Source organism: Haemaphysalis longicornis, unplaced genomic scaffold (assembly GCF_048455015.1).
Source record: "Haemaphysalis longicornis isolate Haplotype H1 unplaced genomic scaffold, Haemaphysalis longicornis Haplotype H1 scaffold_9, whole genome shotgun sequence".
Taxonomy (NCBI): domain Eukaryota; kingdom Metazoa; phylum Arthropoda; class Arachnida; order Ixodida; family Ixodidae; genus Haemaphysalis; species Haemaphysalis longicornis.
This window is the reverse complement of record NW_027526460.1, coordinates 128340878-128361134: the sequence shown is the minus strand read 5'-3', so window position 1 is coordinate 128361134 and position 20257 is coordinate 128340878. Positions and strand designations below refer to the sequence as shown.

Sequence of the window (20257 nt, the reverse complement as noted above, 5' to 3'; positions counted from 1 at the left end):
CTGCTGCGACGACGTGTCCCCCAGCCCGAGGCGTTCCAGGATACGCCTGCCCGAGCTCGTGGTGGCGAGGCGCTCGAGTTGCGCCGTTCGTTGGGCCTCGCTGATCTCCTCGAGGGTGTTGTGCACCCCGAGCTCGAGCAGCCGGGCCGGCTGGTGCTATATTTAGCAAGCCCAGGGCCGTCCTGTACGCCTTGCGGATGGCCGCGTTGATGCGGTCCCTCTCCTGGCGCAGCCAGAAGTGGAACGCCCCGACGTAGGCAACGTGGCTCATCGCGAAGGACTGGAGCAGGCGGAGGAGGCTGGCCTCCTTCATTCCGTTGTGCCGCGTCGACACCCTCCGGATGAGTCGGGCCGCCGCGCCGATCTTGGTGACGAGGCGGTCCACCGCGGTCTTGTTGCTTCTGCTGGCCTCGATGTGCATGCCGAGGACCCGGAGAGTGGCGACCCTGGGGATGACTGTGCCGTCCCTCGTTCATATGTGGATGTTTGCCGATTCTTCTGCCTCTTTCTTGCGGCACCTGCCCGGCGGTGGGACGATCAGCAGCTCCGACTTCTGCGGCGAGCACCGCAGTCCCGTGCCGATGAGCTGGTCTTCGATGGCGTTCACCGCTGTCTACAACGCGTCCTCGATGTGGCCGTTGCTGCCCCCGGGGACCCACAGCGTGATGTCATCCGCGTAGATGGTGTGGCGGACCGGCGGGATCTCTGAGAGCCTGCGTGCCACGCCGATCAGGACTAGGTTGAAGAGCAGCGGTGATATCACCGAGCCCTGGGGGTTCCCGTGCTCCCTAGCTTCTTGGGCGGCAGCTGTAGGTCGCCCGCGTGTATTGTGATGGTTCGTTCCGAAAGAAAGTCCCGAATATATTCATAGGACCTTCTGCCCATGCCGAGGCTGCTGACCTGCGCGAGGATGGCGGAGTGCTTGACTTTGTCAAACACACTCTGCAGGTCCAGCCCCAGCACGGCTCTGTTGTCGTGGGTGCGTACGGACGCGTCCAGAATGTCATGTTGTAATTGAATCATTGCGTCTTGTGTGCTCAGTCTCTCCCGGAAGCCGAGCATGGTGTCCGGGTAGAGTCTCTCCGATTTTAGGTATCGTTGCCACCTGTCGTTCAGTATGTGTTCTAGGATCTTCCCCACGCATGACGTTAGGGAGATTGGGCGCAGGTTCTCTATGCTCGGCTGTTTGCCCGGCTTTGGAATGAGTACCGTCTTCGCCGTCTTCCACTGCTTCGGTAGTGTTCCCGAACGCCAACAGCGGTTGAAGTATGTCGTCAAGGACGCGATGGCTCCGTCTCCGAGGTTTCGTAGGGCCTTGTTCGTTATCCCGTCCGGTCCGGCCGCCGACTTGCAATTGATGCTCTGGAGCACAGCCCGGACCTCCCACTCCTCGATGTCGCGGTCGAGAGCCGGGTTGTCCACGCCCGCGTATTCGCCGTGTCGTTCAACGGGGGTGCTTGGGAGGTACTTGGTATCTATGCGGTTTCTCGTCTCTTCTTCTCCAAGCGCTTTGGTTGCCGCGTGTATGACCTGCGCGAGGCGGTGTTGCTGGTAGCCCTTGGTGCCGGTCTCGTCCAGGAGGTGGCGGAGTAACTTCCACGTTCTCCCCTTGTGGAGTTGGCCGTCTGCTTCGTTCACATCGCGTGCCAGCGTTGGGTGCAGAGCTCCCTGCTGTACTTCTCGATTTCGCGGCCGAGCGTCGCTATTCTCTTGCGGAGGCGGTGGTTGTTGCGCCTTCCCCGCCACCTCTTCTGCATCGACCGGCGGGCTTCCAGCATGTGCGCCAGGCGGTTGTCCATGCCGGGGCGGTCCTCGTCTACGTCGTGTTCCGTCGTCGCGTCCTTCGCTAGGCGAACGACGTCGCTGGTCCAGTTCTCGATGTCTGTGATGTCTCGTGCGAGCCCTTCTTCTTCGACTCGCGCGCGGAAGAGATTCCAATCCGTAATCTTTTGTCGGCGGCGATCACGCTCGTCTTGGTGTCGTGCGGACGTCGGCAGCTCGATCTCTATCACGAAGTGGTCGCTGCCCAGGTTCTGGCCCGTGTTTCGCCACTTTACGCCTCCTTTGGTTGTGTTGGCCGCGCGGACGAACGTGAGGTCCGGGTTCGTGTCCCTGGTCACCGACGTGCCGATTCGGGTGGGAGCCGAGGGGTCCGTGTGTAAGGTGAACCCCGCGTCGGCCGCCTCGTCTAGTAGTTCCCTGCCCTTGATCGTTGTGCGGGTGTATCCGAGCTCCTTGTGAGGAGCGTTAAAGTCTCCGCAGATCGCTATCGTGTCTCTCGGTGCCGCCGCCAGCGTCTTGTGCAGCATGGTGCGGAACTTTTGCTGGCGGTGCGCGGGATTGCTGTATACGTTCATCAGGAGGATGGATTCCTTCTTCTTCTTTCCCAGCACCACCTCGGTCGCGCAGTATTCCAGCGCGCTCCATCCGAGGAGGTCCTCGTGCTTCACGAACGGGATCCCCCTCCTTACGAAGGTGCAGACGCCTTGCGCCGCTCCCTTGCCGCAGGCTCGCGCGCGCGGAGGGCTCGCGTGCGCCCTGTAGCCCGAGAGGGACGGGGCGTCCTCCGCGTGCGTCTCTTGCACCATGATGACGTCCGGGGGCTTCTCGGCACTCTGGATGATTTGGAGTAGCGTTGCCTTGCGGCAATGGAAACCGTTGGCGTTCCACTGCCATATTGTGATCTTCGAGTTTGCCTTCTTGGGTTGTCTGTTCATGGTGTTGATGTTCTCGAGTTATCGGTGTGATTGCGGTCTCCTGTTGCCACCACGTCTTCGTCGCGACCGAGTTTTTTGTATAAGAATTCTTGGAGCGCATCGAGCCGTGTGTTCACGCTGCGTTCGAGCTCGTCGATTCGAGCGTCTAGTCGCGCTCTTAGACGGTCGACCCTCTTCTCTAATTTGTCGATTCTATCGACGCAGCGCCGCAGTCGAATCCGGTCGGCGGCACGCATTCCTTCTTGAGTTCGCATTTCTTGTTCGTCTTCTGCCGTTTGAGGGACTGTTTCGTCTTCTTCTTCGGCCTCCATATAGGCTACGTGGTCTTCCTCGGTCACTCCAGGTGGTGGTGATCGTGTTGGACTCCTTGCTTTCTTCTTCGGCTGTGGGTTTGCCGGTGTTGTCGGCGGCGTTGGCTTTGTGGGCGTCGTTGGCTGGGGTTGGTTTCGCGGCGAGAGCGATTGGGGGAGCGGAGCCCGTCCCAGCTCCCATCCTGGTTGGGCCGGCGCTTTCCGCTGTGGTTGCTGCTGCGATTGCTGTTGCGGTTGCTGTTGTGGTTGCTGCTTTTCCCGTGCGGCCAGGAGACGCTGCAGCTTTTCGTTTATGTCGGCCAGTTGTAGTCTCAGTTGTGCATTTTCTTTCCGTAACGACGTGTTCTCCGCGGGTATCCTTTCTTCTGGTGTGGTTCGGCGATTCATCTGTGGTCCTCCTCTCGCGCGTTCACGTTCTGCTCTGCTCGGCGTTGTAGATCAAGAGCGGGCTCGGCGCGCAGGTGTTGCCTTGACCACGTGAGCCCGCTCCACGCGTCCACATGATCGTGACGCGCTTCTGCTACGGCTCCTCCCCTTTGCCCCTCGATCGGCGAAACAGCTGGTGTCGCCACGCGCGCGATTGCGGCTGCGCCTCTCCCGGCTGCGCCCCTCCTCGCGACTGCGGCTGCGCCCTCGCTTCTCCGTGGCGATGCCTAATGGCGGGAAATTTCCGTCGTCTTTTCTCTGGGGGGCCCTGCTTTCCTGTCGCTCCCATTGCCGCCGTTTCACAATATATGGGATCTTGAATTTGTTTGTGCAGCCCTGCATTCCGGTCGTGTGGGGCCCTCCGCACAGTTTGCAATGTGGTTTGCACTCTAATTCGTGTTCCTCTCCCGGGTCTCGTTTGCCACATGAGAGGCATACCCGTACGTGCGGTTGCGTACATACGTCCCTTCTGTGGCCAATCTTTCCACACGTGGTACACATTTCTCGGTGTTGTCTGTACAGGTTACACCTATCGCACTACTGCGCCGTACTTGACTGTGGACGGTATTTTGAGGCCTTGAAACAGGACGATCACCGCCGTGGAATTGCCAATGCGATGCGCGTCCAGCGCTAGCGGGTTGTATTCGTTAACTACATTCTCTATAATTTCCTCTGCGGTGTCTTCCCTGTCTATACCGTGTATCACTCCCTTGGCAGTGCCGTCGGGGGCGGCTTGGTATGCATAGAACTCGTATTCTTGCTCGCTCACTCGTAGCGACTGTAGGTGTGCGTACTTCGCTGCGCGGGCCTCGCACGGTGTGTTCACAACGATGATGTTCTGCTGCGTGTTCGGGCAAATGGTGTCACGTAAGGCTTCGTCCCTAGCGATACCGGTGGCCGTTCTTATTGCTGCCATGAGCTCTGTCGCTCTGACGCGCCCGGCGTGGAGTCCGCCCCGCGGTCTAATTATAATCTTATGCTCATCCCTCGGTATGCCTGCGGGCATGCGTGCCGCCTTAGTCATTGCAGCGTTAACTTTCTTGACATAGTGGGGGTTGTAACTGGGTGAGGCCTTGGCGGCGGACTCACTGGTTAGCGATGCTTGCTTCGTCGTCGACCCTAGCTGCTTGGCTGCGGCGTTGGCGGCGGCGCGTCGACGCGGCAGCACCCAGCCGGCGGTGTCGTCGGCCGCGAGGGTCTCTCCCGGCACGGCGGCGACGGTGCGGCCGGTTGATCGGTCGACGACGGTTGCTTGTGGCGTTAAATCCTCATCCCTGTGGTAGGGCTCGTCGCTTACTTCCATGGCGGTGGCCATCTCAAGCCTCTGTGGAGCATCAGAAGTGGACGGTAGGCCTAGCGCCCCAGGGGCAGCCGCAGCCATCGAGCCAAGATGTGTAGCGGGCGGATTGGGAAGCCCCGGAGGCTCCGCGGAGCCCGCGGGCTGCATCGCGAACGTTGGAGAACGCTGTCCTAACCACGTTGTCGGTGTACAGACTTCAGTTCGCACAAAATAATCCAGAAGCGCAGAGCAGGCCCAGGTAGGAGGAAGAGCTAGGTGCTAAGGGCAGCCGAAACGTCACTGTCTATAACTGGTGTATGTGGAGAAGCGAGCAGATAATTGGGGACAAAATCTTTTGTAGCGCACTGAAAACGCGTACGGAGATCTTAGCTGGAACACATTGTGAACGTAGAATTCGTTCAGTGACGAGTACACTTACTTAGTGCATCTGTAGATAGCTTCAGCACATAACTTGCGAACTGAGCGGCCGCATCGCACCTCTTTCACCCTAAATGTTTCAAGGTTTTTATCTTGGACCTGGCTCGGATCAGACGCTGAAGAGTACCGCTGCTGAGCACAAGGTTATGAGGAGCGGAGGATGGAGGATGGAGGAGGTTCGACGGCCAGCATTGATTGCAGCTTGTGTTCCGTACGAAGGAACAAGAATTCCCGAAAGACGAGGACAAAGACACGAGGGTGTTCGGAAACAGTTCCCCACGGCTTCAATTGAAAAAAAAACTTTTACGAAGAATGAGAACTACTTAAAGTAGTGCGGGCATATGTCGATAAGATATATGTAGCCCCAAAGAGTGTCAAGCTGCTGACCTGGCGCGTGCTACAGAGAACTTTAGAAAAAGGCGTTGCTCGTTTTGCAGACCACGCTGTATTGCACCTGACGACTCGCAAAATGAATTCAAATGAGCTGTTGACACTTGTTCGTATAACCTACATTGGAGCTTTTCGTTTACATTGGCCGTAAGTGCCAATACGTTGACGGCCAATACTCCCATACTTGAAGTAGAACTTCTGGCCGTGTAGAACTTCTGGTCACAAAAATTTTTTTTTCCTCCGTATATAGAGGGGGCGCCGACTAGTACGAACGAGCAAACATCGGCTCCTGCTTCTTTGAATGATTTCGGTCCGAAAATTGCACTGCCAGTTGCTGATTTCTGTGATATCTCATGCGGAAGGTCATGAGGATCACGCCGATACTAAATATTCGTCGGTGAGTGGTTCCTTAGTGGATTTTTCAAGACTTCTCGACCGGACCATGCCGCTAGGCCGCCAGGCCTAACCGGCTAGGCCTACTTCTGCGTCGAAGGCGCGGCGGGGGTGCGTCTCCCCGCGCTAGAGTGTGTTATTCTCAAGATGCCCATTCAAGAGACCATGGAGGGGGAGGATATCACCCCCGAAGAGTGCCTGGAGTCCGGGTGGAATACGGCGTTTTCAAAGCGCAAGATTCAAGGGTCGCCCGCGCCGGCCGGGAAGACAAGTTCAGCACAACGTGGTGGCGGCACCGGCGGGGCCCGCACTCCTGCCGAAGTCAAGAAGCGTATCGTCGCAGCGTCGAGGCTCCCCCACCTGCCGAGGGAGCACTACAGAATTATTGTTAGGCCCAGGGGAGGCCTAAACGTCAAGAACGTGAGTCAAATCAAGGGGGCCCAACCTCTCGCGTTAGCGGCGCAGCTCGCTCCTGCCGAGATCGCCGACGATATCGTCTGTTCCAACGCCATGCAAAACTTTTTTGTCGTGAGTACGCCGACGCAGAAGAACGCACGGGCATACTCAAGAGTGGAGTCAGTCACGGTTGGAGTGGCAAACTACGAGGTCAGCTCCTACTTGGCGGCGCCGGACAACACGTGCAAGGGGGTCGTCAGGGGCGTCGACGTCGACTTCGACGCAGGACAGCTCAAAGACATGATTGTGCAGCCTAAGATTCCCAGGGCCCTGGAGGTCAAACGTATCAAAAACACCACTACAGTCGTCGTCCTTTTTGATGGCCTGAAGGTACCAAATTACGTCATGTGTGGACAAAGCATGCTTCGCTGCACGCTCTACCGCAGACAAACGGACGTTTGCTACGCCTGCGGCAGGTTGGGGCACCGGGCTGACGTTTGTCCGACGCCCGAAAAGACTATCTGCAGAGGGTGTGGCATTGCATCCCCGCCCGAGGACCACGTTTGTACGCCAAAATGCGCCCTATGTGGGGGCCCTCATCCCACGGCGGACAAGCAGTGTAAGCAGCGGTTTCAACTGCCATACGTCGTTCGCAGAAGAAGAAGGGAGCGCCAGCGAGCCAAGTCACCTGTGTCGCCAGACAGAAAACGTGACCGGAGCAGGTCACCCTCGAGGGGACGCTTCGAGGCGCCACGTTCTTGCTGCAAAACCCAACACTCCCGTTCCACGGAACGTTCGCGATCCAGAAGACGTTCCCGCTCCAAGGGGCCACCATCCGTGCGCATCCAGGAGCCACCCGAAGCTGAACAGACCACATGGGTCGATCGAGTCAAGGGACTTACACCAAAAGTAATGGGGCTTTCGTCAACACCGCCAGAGCATAGCGCGGCTAGGATTGTACAGCTAGAACGCGAGAACGCTTCGCTGAGGAACGTTGCTGAGGAAGGCTGAAATAGCAGAGATGAAAAGGGCAGGAAAAGCCCTACCGGCTCAACGGCCTATACCACCCGAAACCGAGGAGGTGGCAACGCCAATGGAACCCGAGGCGCCCGTTATCGGGAAACCCTCCAAAAAGAACTGACTTTGCAGCAGTGGTCGCGGCATTGGAGCACGTGCTAAGCAGTTTCTTTTCCTGCCACAGTTCATCTGATCCTGATAGCCGCGCCTGATTTGGTTCGGAGGGCTGCTGTGTTGCCTCCACGGGTACCGCAACAGAAGATCCTGCGCCTGCGCAGGACTAACCTGGAAGCATCGACGTCGGAGCGACCTGGCGAGCAACACCGGATCTACCGGACCGTCGGCCGGACTATAAAGAGCCGACGGAAACCACGCATCGACACTTTGCAGCAGTGGTCGCGGCATTGGAGCACGTGCTAAGCAGTTTCTTTTCCTGCCACAGGTAGGCATTCATTTCATGATCAATACGTACTTTTAAGCCTTTTTTGCTGCGACTGCTGCTGCACTGCTGTTGTTGCTTGTGTTGTCTTGTACCATGCCTACGAACGTCGAGCTTGCCAAGCGGCTTGACTCCGTTGAACGTGCGTTAAGCGGGAAATTAGATGAGGTGGCCGATCTTGTCTTGAAAAGCATCACAACTAAGCTAGAAACAAACCCTGGTCTCGCTGTAGAAGGCGTAAACAAGGAAATTGCAGAGTTCAAGACTAGCTTATATATCGTTCTTCAACGAAACGGTCGAAAGCTTGAAGGAAGAGCAAGTCAGGCTCAAAGCTGAGAACAAGGCCTTGGCAGCACGCAATGAAACTCTAGAAAAAAAGGTTGCGGAACTTGAGAAATATTCAAGAAAAAAACAACGTTGAAATCAAAGGAGTTCCGTGCACCAAAGGCGAAGATTGCATCAGCCTAATGGAAGCAATCGGGGAAGAAATTGAGTGTCCTGTGACAAAGGACGACCTTGATGTTGTTCATCGAGTGCCGTCCAAATCCACCTCAAAACACATCATAGCTCGATTCACTTCTCGCGCAAAGAAAGCGGAATTCATCGCTAAAGCGCGAAAGGCCCGCCTGCAAACAAACGACATCGGCTTTCAAGGAACTGATACCCAGGCCGTATATGTGAACGATCACCTCACTCAGGGAAACAAGCAACTGTTTGCCAAAGCTCTTGCTTTGAAGAAAGAAAATGCATGTCAGTTTCTCTGGACAGATGATTGCGTCATCAAGGCCCGTCAGACAACAGAAAGCCGACTGTTCAGAATTAGGGACGAAGCTGATCTTGAAATTTTCCGCCGCTCGACACCCGGCGTGAGTCAGATGCCAAATGAACAGGTACCTTCGTAGAACGATGACGGGTGACCAGTTGTGACTTCACAACAACCATAATGGCATACATCGATACAAAACAGCTTCCGTCCTTATCAACTAAAAACTCCCACTCTGTAATCCACTTTAATGCCCGCAGCCTCAGGAAACACCACGACGAATTTCAAGCACTCTTATCTTCCGTACCCTATCCTTTTTCGGTTGTCTGCGTATCAGAAACGTGGCTCAACGACTCCGATAAGAATATTTACGGTTTTCAATCGTATATTCCCGAATTTTGTCACCGTCAAACATCAACTTATGGTGGTTCTGCTATTTTTGTGTTATCAAGCATTAGATATAAGCGTAGACACGACCTTCATCTCGAAGTACAAGACTGCGAATCGGTGTGGGTAGGAGTAGAGAATTCGCGTTTCGGCGTTGATAGTAAAAACATAATATTCGGCAGCATATATAGGTCACCTAGCTCCTCCCTCCCAGATTTTTGCACAGCATTAGACAAACTGTTTCATACGCTCTCACATGAAAACAAAAATGTAGTGATATTAGGTGACATTAATATTAATCTATTAGACAACTCCTCTCACGAAGAGTACACCAACTGCTTTCAAGGTTGGCTTTCAATCATTAGTCAATATGCCAACCCGCTGTCCACCCAACTATCCAGGAACTGTCATTGACCATGCTTTGACGAACTTATTTTGTACTCCTGAAGCTTATATCATACGTACAAGCATCACTGATCACTATCCAGTTTTACTTCGTTTTAACTGTCCCAATTACAGAAGAACTAATGAATTTTCGAAATCTATATTTGACAAAAAACTATTTCTCGAAGAAATCCAAAACGCTGACTGGACACGCGTAACATGTCTTAAAGACGCACAAAGTTGCTATACTGAATTTAGTTCAATGATTACCACTTGCATAGAACGCTGCACATCAACTGTACTTTGTCGAAAAAATTATTCATGGCCGCAAAACCCGTGGATTACACCGTCCTTGTGAAAGCGCTTGCGCAAAAAAGACAACCTTTACCGCAAAGTTAAGAAACGGCCGCTCAGTATCCACCTAAAGGAGCGCTACAAAAAATATTGCAACGAACTAAACTGTTTGTTGAAACAAACCATAAAGGACTACTATAAATATAAGATACTAGAGACGGGTAATAATGCTTTCAACCGGCCGCGGCGGCCACTTTTCTGATGGAGGCGAAAAGCAAAAACGCCCGTGTGTACGAGATTTCGGCGCACGATAAAGATCCCCAGGTGGTCAAAATTAATCCGGAGCCCTCCACTACGGCGCGCCTCATCGCCTGCGTTGCGTCGGCGCGTTAAACCCTACAATCAATCAATCAATAATGCTTCCAAGCAGTGGCGTTTACTAAACAATTTCCTTAACAGCACCCCTGCAAAAAGTGCCCCCACCGAAATACAGCTTGGCGAAGAAGTACTTACAACGCCCAAAGATATTGCGAATCCTTTTAGCACTTACTTTAGCTATTCCCCAAGCGCACCAGCCACGAGTTACGACGATAGTTTGCATCATGCATCACAGTCATTCTATCTTTATCCTACGACACCGAGTGAAGTGCATACGACGATAGCTAATCTCAAAATCACCAGTCCAGGCCTCGATAACATTCACGCGTCTTGTATCAAAGGAACTGCCGATTTTATTTCACATACTTTTGCTTACATCGTCAACCTTATGTTCACAAATGCCGCATTTCCTCACGAATTAAAGCAAAGTAAAATAACTCCGGTATTTAAGAAAGCAAATAAGGCAATTATTAGCAATTTTCGACCAATTTCGATTCTTCCATTCCTAAGCAAAGTGGTAGAAAAGCTAATCGAACAGCGGCTTTCGAACTACCTCCAGAAATTTCGCCTCTTGACACCAAGACAATTCGGATTCCGCCGTGGTCTGTCGACTAACCTTGCCCTAACAGCATTAACAGATAAATTTAAAACCGAAATAGATAAAGGAAAATATTTTGGGTCCGTTTTTATTGACTTTACTAAGGCCTTTGACAGTATTAACCACGACATACTTTTTTGTAAACTGGCATCATTAGGTATAAATGGTCCCGCACTACAGCTTCTCCGCAATTACTTAAATAATCGTACGCAAACAGTTAGCATATCAGGGGTTCTCTCCGACACAAAAACTGTTAACAAAGGTGTGCCCCAAGGATCCATTCTTGGCCCCTTATTATTTCTGATTTATATTAACGACCTGCCGAATTGTCTGACATCCGAAACCGACTGCATTTTGTACGCCGACGACACCACCATTTTCACATCCCAAGAAAAACTTTCCAGTGTTATTTCACAGCTGAACCATGACCTCGCCAACATTTCTTACTGGTGTCACAATAATCAGTTGTTAATTAATCCATCTAAGACAAAATTTGTGGTTTTTAGCACGCCCAGAAAGCCTCGTGACGATCTCAACCCTGTGTACATATAATCGCGCCATCATACCGACTGATGAATGCACATTCTTAGAATTGAACTTGACCGTTTTCTGAAATTTGATGCACACATTAACCTAATCAGGAAGAAAGTTGCATATGGTGTTCGTGTACTAATAAAAGCGCGCCATTACTTTGAGAAACGGATTCTAATCACCTTATACTATGCTTTTTTCCACAGTCACATAAACTATTGTATTGGGTCATGGGGTCTGACTTACAACTCCCACATAGCACCATTACAGCAAATTCAAAACCGGGTACTGCGTATAATCACCTGTAGTCGTTTTGATGCTCCCATTGCTCCCCTTTTTCTTGATCGTAAACTTCTTCCGATTACTGACACCATAGCATTTAACGTTGCCACAACTGCCTTTCGCCTTTTCAATGAACCCGATCTTCTCTATATTATTGGCAGAACTAAATTAAAAAACACTAACCAAACTCGTTTTTCATTGCAAAATAACTTATTACTTCCAAAGGTACGCACGAACTACGGTAAACAGACATTCGCTTTTACTTCAATCAAAATATGGAACGAGCTACCTCATACGCTTAAAACACAAGTACGTCCATCAACATTTAAACGTTCCCTCCGATCATTTTTGAAGAACCATCACATAGACTTTTGACGTGCGCATTCAAATTTCGCCTAGTGTAGTGGTTTTTTTTTAATCTTTTACACACCTAAGCATTGCATTTATACAACTGCTATGTATGCATATGGATTGACTGCACTCAATATTGTACCATTTATAGGATGCTTTATTTTATTTAAATATTCCTGGGTTAGTTGTTTGAATGCTATGTGCTTTATTTGTTCAATATGTTCCTTGTTTATTCCTAAAATATGCAATGTTAACAATTCACTGTTTACGCGTACTCTCGTTATAAAAATTAGGTATCGTTCCTGCTAGCAGCTGCAATTAAGCTATTTCTGTGAATGCTATCAATAACAAGGGGTCCCACTACAGTTCATTACTCTGGGACCCCTTTCTGTATTGACTATATTCTGGTGATGTACCATTCTGTAACGACAATAAAGTTCTATTCTATTCTATTCTATTCTATTCTATTCTATTCTATTCTAAACCCATACGAGACGAGGGTTTCGACGAGCTTAGAGCCAAGTTAAGAGAATTCCAGTCTGAATTGAGGACCACGCTCGAAGCCCTCAGCGAAGCGGTCTCGGCCCTGAACGCGAGAGTCGATTCAGTCGAATCTAATGTGAGGATAACGGCTAACCTGCCTCGTTCCTTCGCGCCAGACGGATCTCCATCGACAGGTAGCTCTAGAGTCATGGCGGCCCTGCACGGCGGCCGGTCACGATCACGGTCACGGCGGCCTGCGCGCGGCATTTCGCACGACAGGGTAATCGAGGATCCCAACCATGGCGGGACACGATAGCGAGATAGTCATTTGGCAGTGGAACTGTTGCGGCTCCCAACGTAAAAAGGCAGTCCTACAGCAGTTCGTCAGATCCCATCATACCAAACCGCACGTCATTTTACTCCAAGAGACATTGGCTCAGTCGGTCTCACTTTCTGGATTTGAATCTTATACGGTATACGGAGACGGCAAGAGAGGCATTTGTACTCTCGTCTCGAAAAAGTTCACTTTCACCGTTCACAATCTCTTCATGGATCACAGTAAAACGGAGCACTCGCTAATCGAGATCATTCCGAGTGGCCAGCTGAGGGATAGCCTTTTCATACTTAACATTTACAGCTCTCCTCGAGAGATGAGGCAGCGTTTTACTTCTCTCATTTCCAAGGCGGTTAGAAAGGCGGCAGGATCTCCGCTTGTAGTTGCTGGAGACTTCAACGCTCCTCATCAAGCGTGGGGATATCACCGCGTCACGGCCAAGGGGGCGGATCTCTGGCGGGCGGCGTCCGACTACGGTCTCACCCTGATTACGGACCCATCCTTTCCAACTAGGACGGGAAACTCGTGCGCCAGGGACACCGCGCCGGACCTTACGTTCGTGGCGATCGTTGGGCCCGCTGTGTGGTGCAACCTGAATGAGAACTTGGGCAGCGATCACTGTGTGCTGGCCACGTCGTTAGTGGTACGCAAGAGGCCACCGAAGGAGTTTAGGATGACGGATTGGGATCTTTTTCGTAAAATCAGGGAAGAGAGGGAAACCGAAACCCCTACGTCCCTAGATAGTTGGGTAGCGCAGCTTAAGGAGGATGTAGCGTCCGCCGCCAAGTCCGTTGTCACCGACCTAAATGTGGATAGGATGGACAGCCGATTGGCAAACCTTTTGGAGGCGAAAAGAGCCCTCGTCGATAGATGGAAGGGCCAGCGGCTGAACCGCAAACTCTGAAAAAAGATTGCGGAACTAAATCGCACAATACAGCCACACTGTCAGACGCTCTCCAAGCAGCAATGGGACGAGGTGTGTAATTCGGTTGACGGGCAGATGAGATCAGGTGGAAAATGGAACCTGCTCAAGCAGTTGCTAAGTGAATCCAATTCACGGTCTAATCAGAGGCGCGCTACTGATAAGATACTACACGCAGCCCGCCAGGCCAATTCCGATTCGGAAATACTAGAGTCGCTAGCCAACAGATATCTACCTATAGACACTTCGGATGATGCGGACTACCCGCCTTACAGAGGCCCTCCAATGGCCGCTCTGGATGAGCCCTTAACCGTCCCCGAGGTAAGGGAGGCCCTCGCGGCCCTCAACGGACGTTCTGCTCCGGGTCCGGACGGAATTTCAAACAGACTTCTTCGCAACTTGGATGACGAGTCGGTCACATTCCTTACGGAGGAGATAAATCGCATCTGCTAACAGGGCGCGGTTCCGGAGTCGTGGAAGCTGGCGTCGGTCGTCCTGATCCCGAAGCCGGGGCGCGCTCCAGACATGACTAATCTCAGACAGATCTCGCTCACATCGTGCATAGGCAAAGTGGCGGAACATCTTATTACCAACCGCATCTCCAAGCACATCGAAGACCGCGGTCTCTTTCCGTATAACATGATCGGCTTTCGACCGTCCCTTTCGACTCAGGACGCCATGAAGCTGATCAAGTATCAGATCATCGATAGGGACACAAGGGACGTTAGAGCCATCCTCGGCTTAGATCTAGAGAAAGCCTTCGACACCGTCTCGCACGCCCACATACTCGATTCCATCTCAGAGTTGGGCCTTGGTCAGAACTTTCACGCGTTTATCAGCTCGTTTCTTAGACATAGAAAGGCCACGCTAAAGATTGGGGACCTCAGTTCAGAGCCTGTCGAGCTGGGCACGAGGGGGACGCCACAGGGGTCGGTGGTATCCCCGCTCCTGTTTAACATTGCCATGTGTAAATTATCTCAGAGGCTGTCGGAGGTCAAGGGCATCAACCACAAACTCTACGCTGACGACATTACCGTATGGTGCGTCAGAGGCTGCGATGGTAGGGTAGAGGAAGCACTTCAGGAAGCGCTAGATCGCACAGAGGCTTTCCTCGTTGGGACGGGGCTTCGCCTCTCCTCGAGCAAGTCGGAGCTCCTATTGTACAGACCTAGTCGGAGAGGGGTTAAGCCCAAGGGCTGGGTCCCACTGTCAGAGGTGAACCTTGCACTCCGCACGAGTGAGGGACATCCCATTCCCAGAGTTGAGGTTATCCGGATTCTCGGTATGCTCATCGAGTCGAACGGTTGTAACAGGCACACCATCGCCAAAATCACCGCTAAGACTGATAGCATGATACGGTTAATTACTCGGTTCTCGAACAGTCGAGGAGGTATCAAGGAGGACAATCTCTTGAGGCTCTTTCATGCATTCTTGATGAGCCACATCGCGTACGTGGCGGCCATGCACTGCTGGCAGAATCACGAAAAGGCTAAGCTCAATTTACTAATTCGTAAAAGCATCAAGCGCGTGCTGGGTATCCCGATGAATGCCAGCACAGAAAGACTCATGCAGCTCGGGGTGCACAACTCTTTAGAGGAAATCATCGAAGCGCAGCACACGGCTCAAACTGCCAGGTTGTCGTCTTCACCCGCGGACAGGGAAATTCTGGCGGTTCTGGGCTGTTCTCCATCCCTAGAGGAGGAGCGCGAGGTTGGCCTTACTAAGGAGCAGAGAGCTGCTATAACTATCTCCTCGTTTCTCCGCAACGTGCACCCGCAGCACAATGCAGGCAGGCGAAGGGCCAGAGGCGAGGCCCTACTAAAACAAGTTCGCGACGACCCGCACTCTGCGTGCTTTGTGGACGCCGCGCAGTACGGCCGATAGGCAAACTTCTGGCAGTTATGGTAGATCACAGTGGCAAAGTTCTCAATTCTGCGTCTTTCAGGAACACCACTCCGGCTAGAGCCGAGCAGGCCGTGGTGGCTCTTGCTTTACTTGACGACAGTCGGCATCGAATTTACACCGATCCCCGCGCAGCCGTTAGGGCCTTTGCGTCAGGTTCCGTTTCGGCCGAGGTAGCTCACATCCTAGGAAATAAGGTCATTTCCTCACACACTATTATCTGGTTTCCGCTCACCTAGGGTCGCACTTGTCATTAACTAATCTCAATGAGGTCGCCCACACCCGCGCGCGCGAGATAACACACCGCGCCGGGTCGGACGGAGGCGATTCCTCGGGGATTGGGGAGGTCTTCAGAGACACTTTATTCACGTTCAACGAGATTATTCAGCACTATACGCTGGGCAGGCGAACGTTTCCTCTTCCGCACGAGAAACTCTCCATGCCGCAGGCAGCCACACTCAGAATGTTGCAGGCCAGGTCTTATCCTAGTCTATCCACTCTCAGCTTCTACACGGACACTTTTAAACCGGACTGCCCCGATTGTGGCGAACGTAGCAATTTAGATCATACGCTCTGGCGGTGTCCCTCACTTCGGGGCCCTCAACGCATAACCGAGGAAGAATGGCGCTCCGACTTGGAGAGCCCTGATCTAATGCACCAGCTAAGGGCCGTCCAGAGGGCCCACGACGCGGCAGTGAGGCTCGGCCTCCCCGTCCCCACGTGGGAGCGGCCCGCAGCGCTGCCGCCCTAAACGGCATTCAATAACATTCAATAAAGTTCATTGTCTGTCTGTCCGTATAGAATGTAATTTGCATAACCGACTCGCTGTCCCCGTGCACTTCGTTTGACAAATCTGAAAATTTTATCTATCTAACAATCTTTCAGCACTTTTCCCAGGTCTCATCCTATCGTACGTGTTATGTGAGTGGCGAAGAGCATATGGAAGGAGGAGGAGGAGGAGGAGGAGGAGGAGGAGGAGGAGGAGGCGGTGGAGGAATAAACTCCCCTATGGAGCAGTTCGTCTTGGGGAAGGTGGGGGCTCATTAGCGGGTTTTGCTTTAGGTGACACTGCATTAGATAGACGTCCAAATTTCATATCCCTAACTCTAGCACAACTTCGGTGATATGTGTTGCTGAGTGGTCGATTTACTACTATCCTGGATAGGCCAGAATGTGCTCGCTTAAAATTTAAATTGAATTCAATGTTTTGTGCTTTCCTCCAATGTGAAGTGTCCCTCAGAGCGTTGAGCACGTTTGGAATGCCACCAACAGAGGAATGCCTGTTTTGCAAACAACCCGAATCCCCAGAGGGCTATTAATTAGTTTTAATGGCGCCGATTCGCAGGGCAAAGAAACATTCACTTAACTTACATCGAGCGCCTTCGCCTTAGATTAAAAATTTTCACAGTTCTCTCATTAGAAAAGAAAGAAATGTGCTCCCTGCTCCAGGAATTCATCATGACCAACAGACGACTCCTTTGTTGACATGTACTATCAGTTGCTTTCCCCGCTCCGCGTAGTGTTTTTTCTAGCAATCATTGTTTCCTCATTCAAAAGTACGCATTGTTAACAAATTCGACCACTCTCAAAGCCCGGGCAGAGTGGGTGTGTGCCATTACCCTAAAAGAAAAGAAGAAGAAGAATACACGAAACGCCGGTGACAGGCTACTGTGTTAACCACTACCCTACACTTACCCACAGGGGTGGTTTTCAAGTAAACTTAAGCCTGCGTACATGATTCCAATGCAAAAAATATGGCTGTCACTGGCGTTATTTTGCTGCTACATCGAGTGTGCATCCTGCTGGATCCGGGAAGCTGCCATAATACAGATTCTCAGCTTATCATTACGATGTTCCGCATCGTCTTCGGACTGGTACACGCCCCGAAATGGATTGGCCAATAACTATAAAAAGGCTTACGATGTACATTTAGCTCTACTTGTGTGCTTTGAAAACCAAAGTAGTATTTCTTCATCTCGCGACACTCAGCTGCTACGTCACATGAGTATTATGGTGGTTTCGTGTAGGCGCCGTAATACAAACTATATTCCAGTACACAATTTCGATTTGCCCTATGGCTGACGACATACCGAGTCCAGGTTATTGGCCAGTCACGCGAGCAGGTGCCTTATCGGCGTAAACTGGCAAAGAATCCCGGGACGCGCGGTGACAAGTCACGGGCATAACCAATGCTCTACGACAAAGCCACAAGGAAAACTGCTTCCGATGCCCACTTAAGTTCATCTACGAGCTTTCAATGCAAAAGCCTTATGGGTTCCCCGTGAGAACTCTTCACTGCTGCATAGCGGCAGTGCCAAACCAGCCGGTTGCAAGAAAATGTCGTATGACGGTGGACAGCTTCTCGCTATACAGTTTCAATGGTTTTAAGGCTGGTCACAAACCCGCCGCGGTGGCTGAGTGGCCAAGGCGTTGCGCTGCTGAGCACGAGGTCACGGGTTCGAATCTCGGCCGCATGGCCGCTTTTCTGATAGAGGCGAAAAGCAAAAATGCCCGTGTGTGCGACATTTCGGTGCACGTTAAAGATCCCCAGGTGGTCAAAATTAATCCCGAGCCCTCCACTACGGCGCGCCTCATCGCCTGCGTTGCGTCGGCGCGTTAAACCAGACAATCAATCAATCTGTCAAAGCTGGTCACATACCAAGGCAAGAGGATTGCACTTAAAGCTCACGCCCAATTCACGGATTCCCCCCTGGCAGCGATGGCAAGACACCCACCCGCAATCCGAACGTACACTTTAAGCGGGATTCGTCAGTGAAGACTGCAACTCCTGTCGAAGGCTCAGGGCTGGTTGACGAATTCCAATTGCCGTAAAGCTTCACCACTCAAATCACGCAAGTATACTTAAGTTACTTAGTTCACTCCTTAGTGCAAGTATACTTAAGTTACTTAGTGCAAGTATACTTAGTTCACTCCTGTTTTCCGGAGGAAGTCTTGAACAACAGATTTCCACACCCAAGACGATGAAAGCTCCAAGTTTGAATCCGCCACTCTGAGTCAGTACGCAACCTGAGTTACCGCCAGCATTGCTCACCGAATGAAGGAGCTGTAGAGCTGGTGTCAGTATGTTTTAAACAGTCTTTACATCAGAATGGTAGTGTACTTGAATTGCATGCAGTCTTTTGCACGGTGTCACCTAAAACTCGCATGCAAAATAGCGCAGTTATGGCCTGATTATGCGTTCATTGGAAGCAAAGTGCTCTGAAACACTGTCAAATCCCAAGCTTGATGGCAAAAACTTCTATGGCATATTTTCATTAGCTGCCCTCTTACGCCTCTGGTGATTCGGATGACACAGTACATTCTCTGGAAGGTTTCATCTGCCCATTCGAAGACGATGTACTTGTGGCTACTTTCAGCAGTCTGGAAACGTGCCGCTCAGTAGTAATCTCGCCGCTCGTACGGCGCAATCAATGCCTGGTACGACTACTCGCGAAAGGGGAGTGGATTGCTTCGTGCACAATCTTAAATGTGCTTCTAGGATTTGCATTTGGCATAAGCGGTGCCTAGGTCCCCTACAAGGCTCTTTTAGTTACGCCCTGATTTGATTAACGATCACCGCCTTACTGTAAACTGGCCATATTCCTAGGAGCCCAAAGCGGGACGAGGAGGGGGGGGGGGGGAGCGTAAGGAAGAACGTGGCACATAGCTTGAAGGGACATTAGGGCTGAATGCAATTTCGTTTTAACTGAAACATCATTCGTTTCACAGTTCTCTCGGCCTTTGTTCGACGAGCAACGCTGCGTTATTTGCTGCAACCGTAAATAAGTACTGAAGCACGTCCACCCACCGTTCGTCAAACGCAGAAGGGTGTATTGAACGGTTTGTTGGTACACTAACTTCAAGAAAACAGCTCTACATCGGGACCAAGCCAGAAACACACAGCAGTTTCTTGCTTAGTCCCGTCGTGTGCTCCATTTTCTTGAAGTTCCACAAACGGTATCTTTGGCTCTTTCGTTGCTGCAACTTTTCATTAGTAACACTGGGCTGGATAACCTTTTTCCATATTTCAGTCGGAAAGCGGGACGAAACACCGTCCCACAAGCAGGCCGCGGGACAGCGGTACCACAGCCGCAAAAACGGGACGTGTCCCGCCTAAATCGGGACGTGTGATCACTTTACCTTACTGCGTATGGCTGACGTGTCTACTTTTGGCGACAACTTGCCCGCAATGGATATGATGAGCGCGAGCATTCAGCGCCTCCGGGGCGGGTTTGACATGTCTATGTTTACGTTTCACGAGCAGCACTGCCGGCAGCAACGCGCGTGAACGAACTAAACTGGAAGGTGTATAAGTTGGCAAAGCATGTCTAGCAAAAAAGGGACAGCGCTTGTGTTGTGCCCCCTTCTTTCGTCCCATCCGTTTGCGCGCGGGTCGCTCCCCGGCCTCCGCGGCCGGCCGGCATACAGGAATGTAGGCTTAGCATCGCGACAGATGTTTGATTGTTGCTTTGAATATCACTGTGGATGACAATATTTAGCACACTTTTTCACCACCATAACATCCACTTTCGCGCATGTGCAACTTCCTTTTCGCGGTCAGAATGACTGGAAGAGCGCGACAAGCTGTCGCTGTCGCGGCCTGCGCCGCTTCGAGCTGCTTCGTGGGCCATGCGGGCGACACGGTGGCGCCTCCCCCCTTCCACACTTCCACACACACACACACACTGTTGGGAGTTGGCCATCTCAGCTCAGTCACCACTGTTGCGATGTTACCTTGCTCAGTCCGCTATCGACACGGAGCAGAGCAGTGACGAAGTTGTCGAGCCGACGGTGATTTGAAGCTCATTTATATACCATATATACAAAGATAGCAAGAGCGTA

General features: G+C 51.9%; 1 protein-coding gene across 1 annotated transcript; it reads left to right on the top strand.

The window, feature by feature from the left end:
• The first annotated feature begins 6101 nt into the window (after positions 1 to 6101).
• LOC144153424 (uncharacterized) lies at positions 6102 to 7787 on the top strand. The gene is made up of 2 exons (XM_077685071.1): positions 6102 to 7059; positions 7552 to 7787. The coding sequence occupies exons 1-2, from the start codon at positions 6102 to 6104 to the stop codon at positions 7785 to 7787; spliced, it is 1194 nt and encodes a 397-aa protein (XP_077541197.1).
• Positions 7788 to 20257: the final 12470 nt, after the last annotated feature.

What these genes read in the sequence shown, in the direction of transcription:
- LOC144153424 (XM_077685071.1), top strand. Translation starts at nt 6,102, where the DNA reads ATGCCCATTCAAGAGACCATGGAGGGGGAGGATATCACCCCCGAAGAG. An exon ending in TGTGTCGCCAGACAGAAAAC is followed by an intron (nt 7,060 to 7,551) that starts GTGACCGGAGCA and finishes TTCCTGCCACAG; the next exon opens with TTCATCTGATCCTGATAGCC.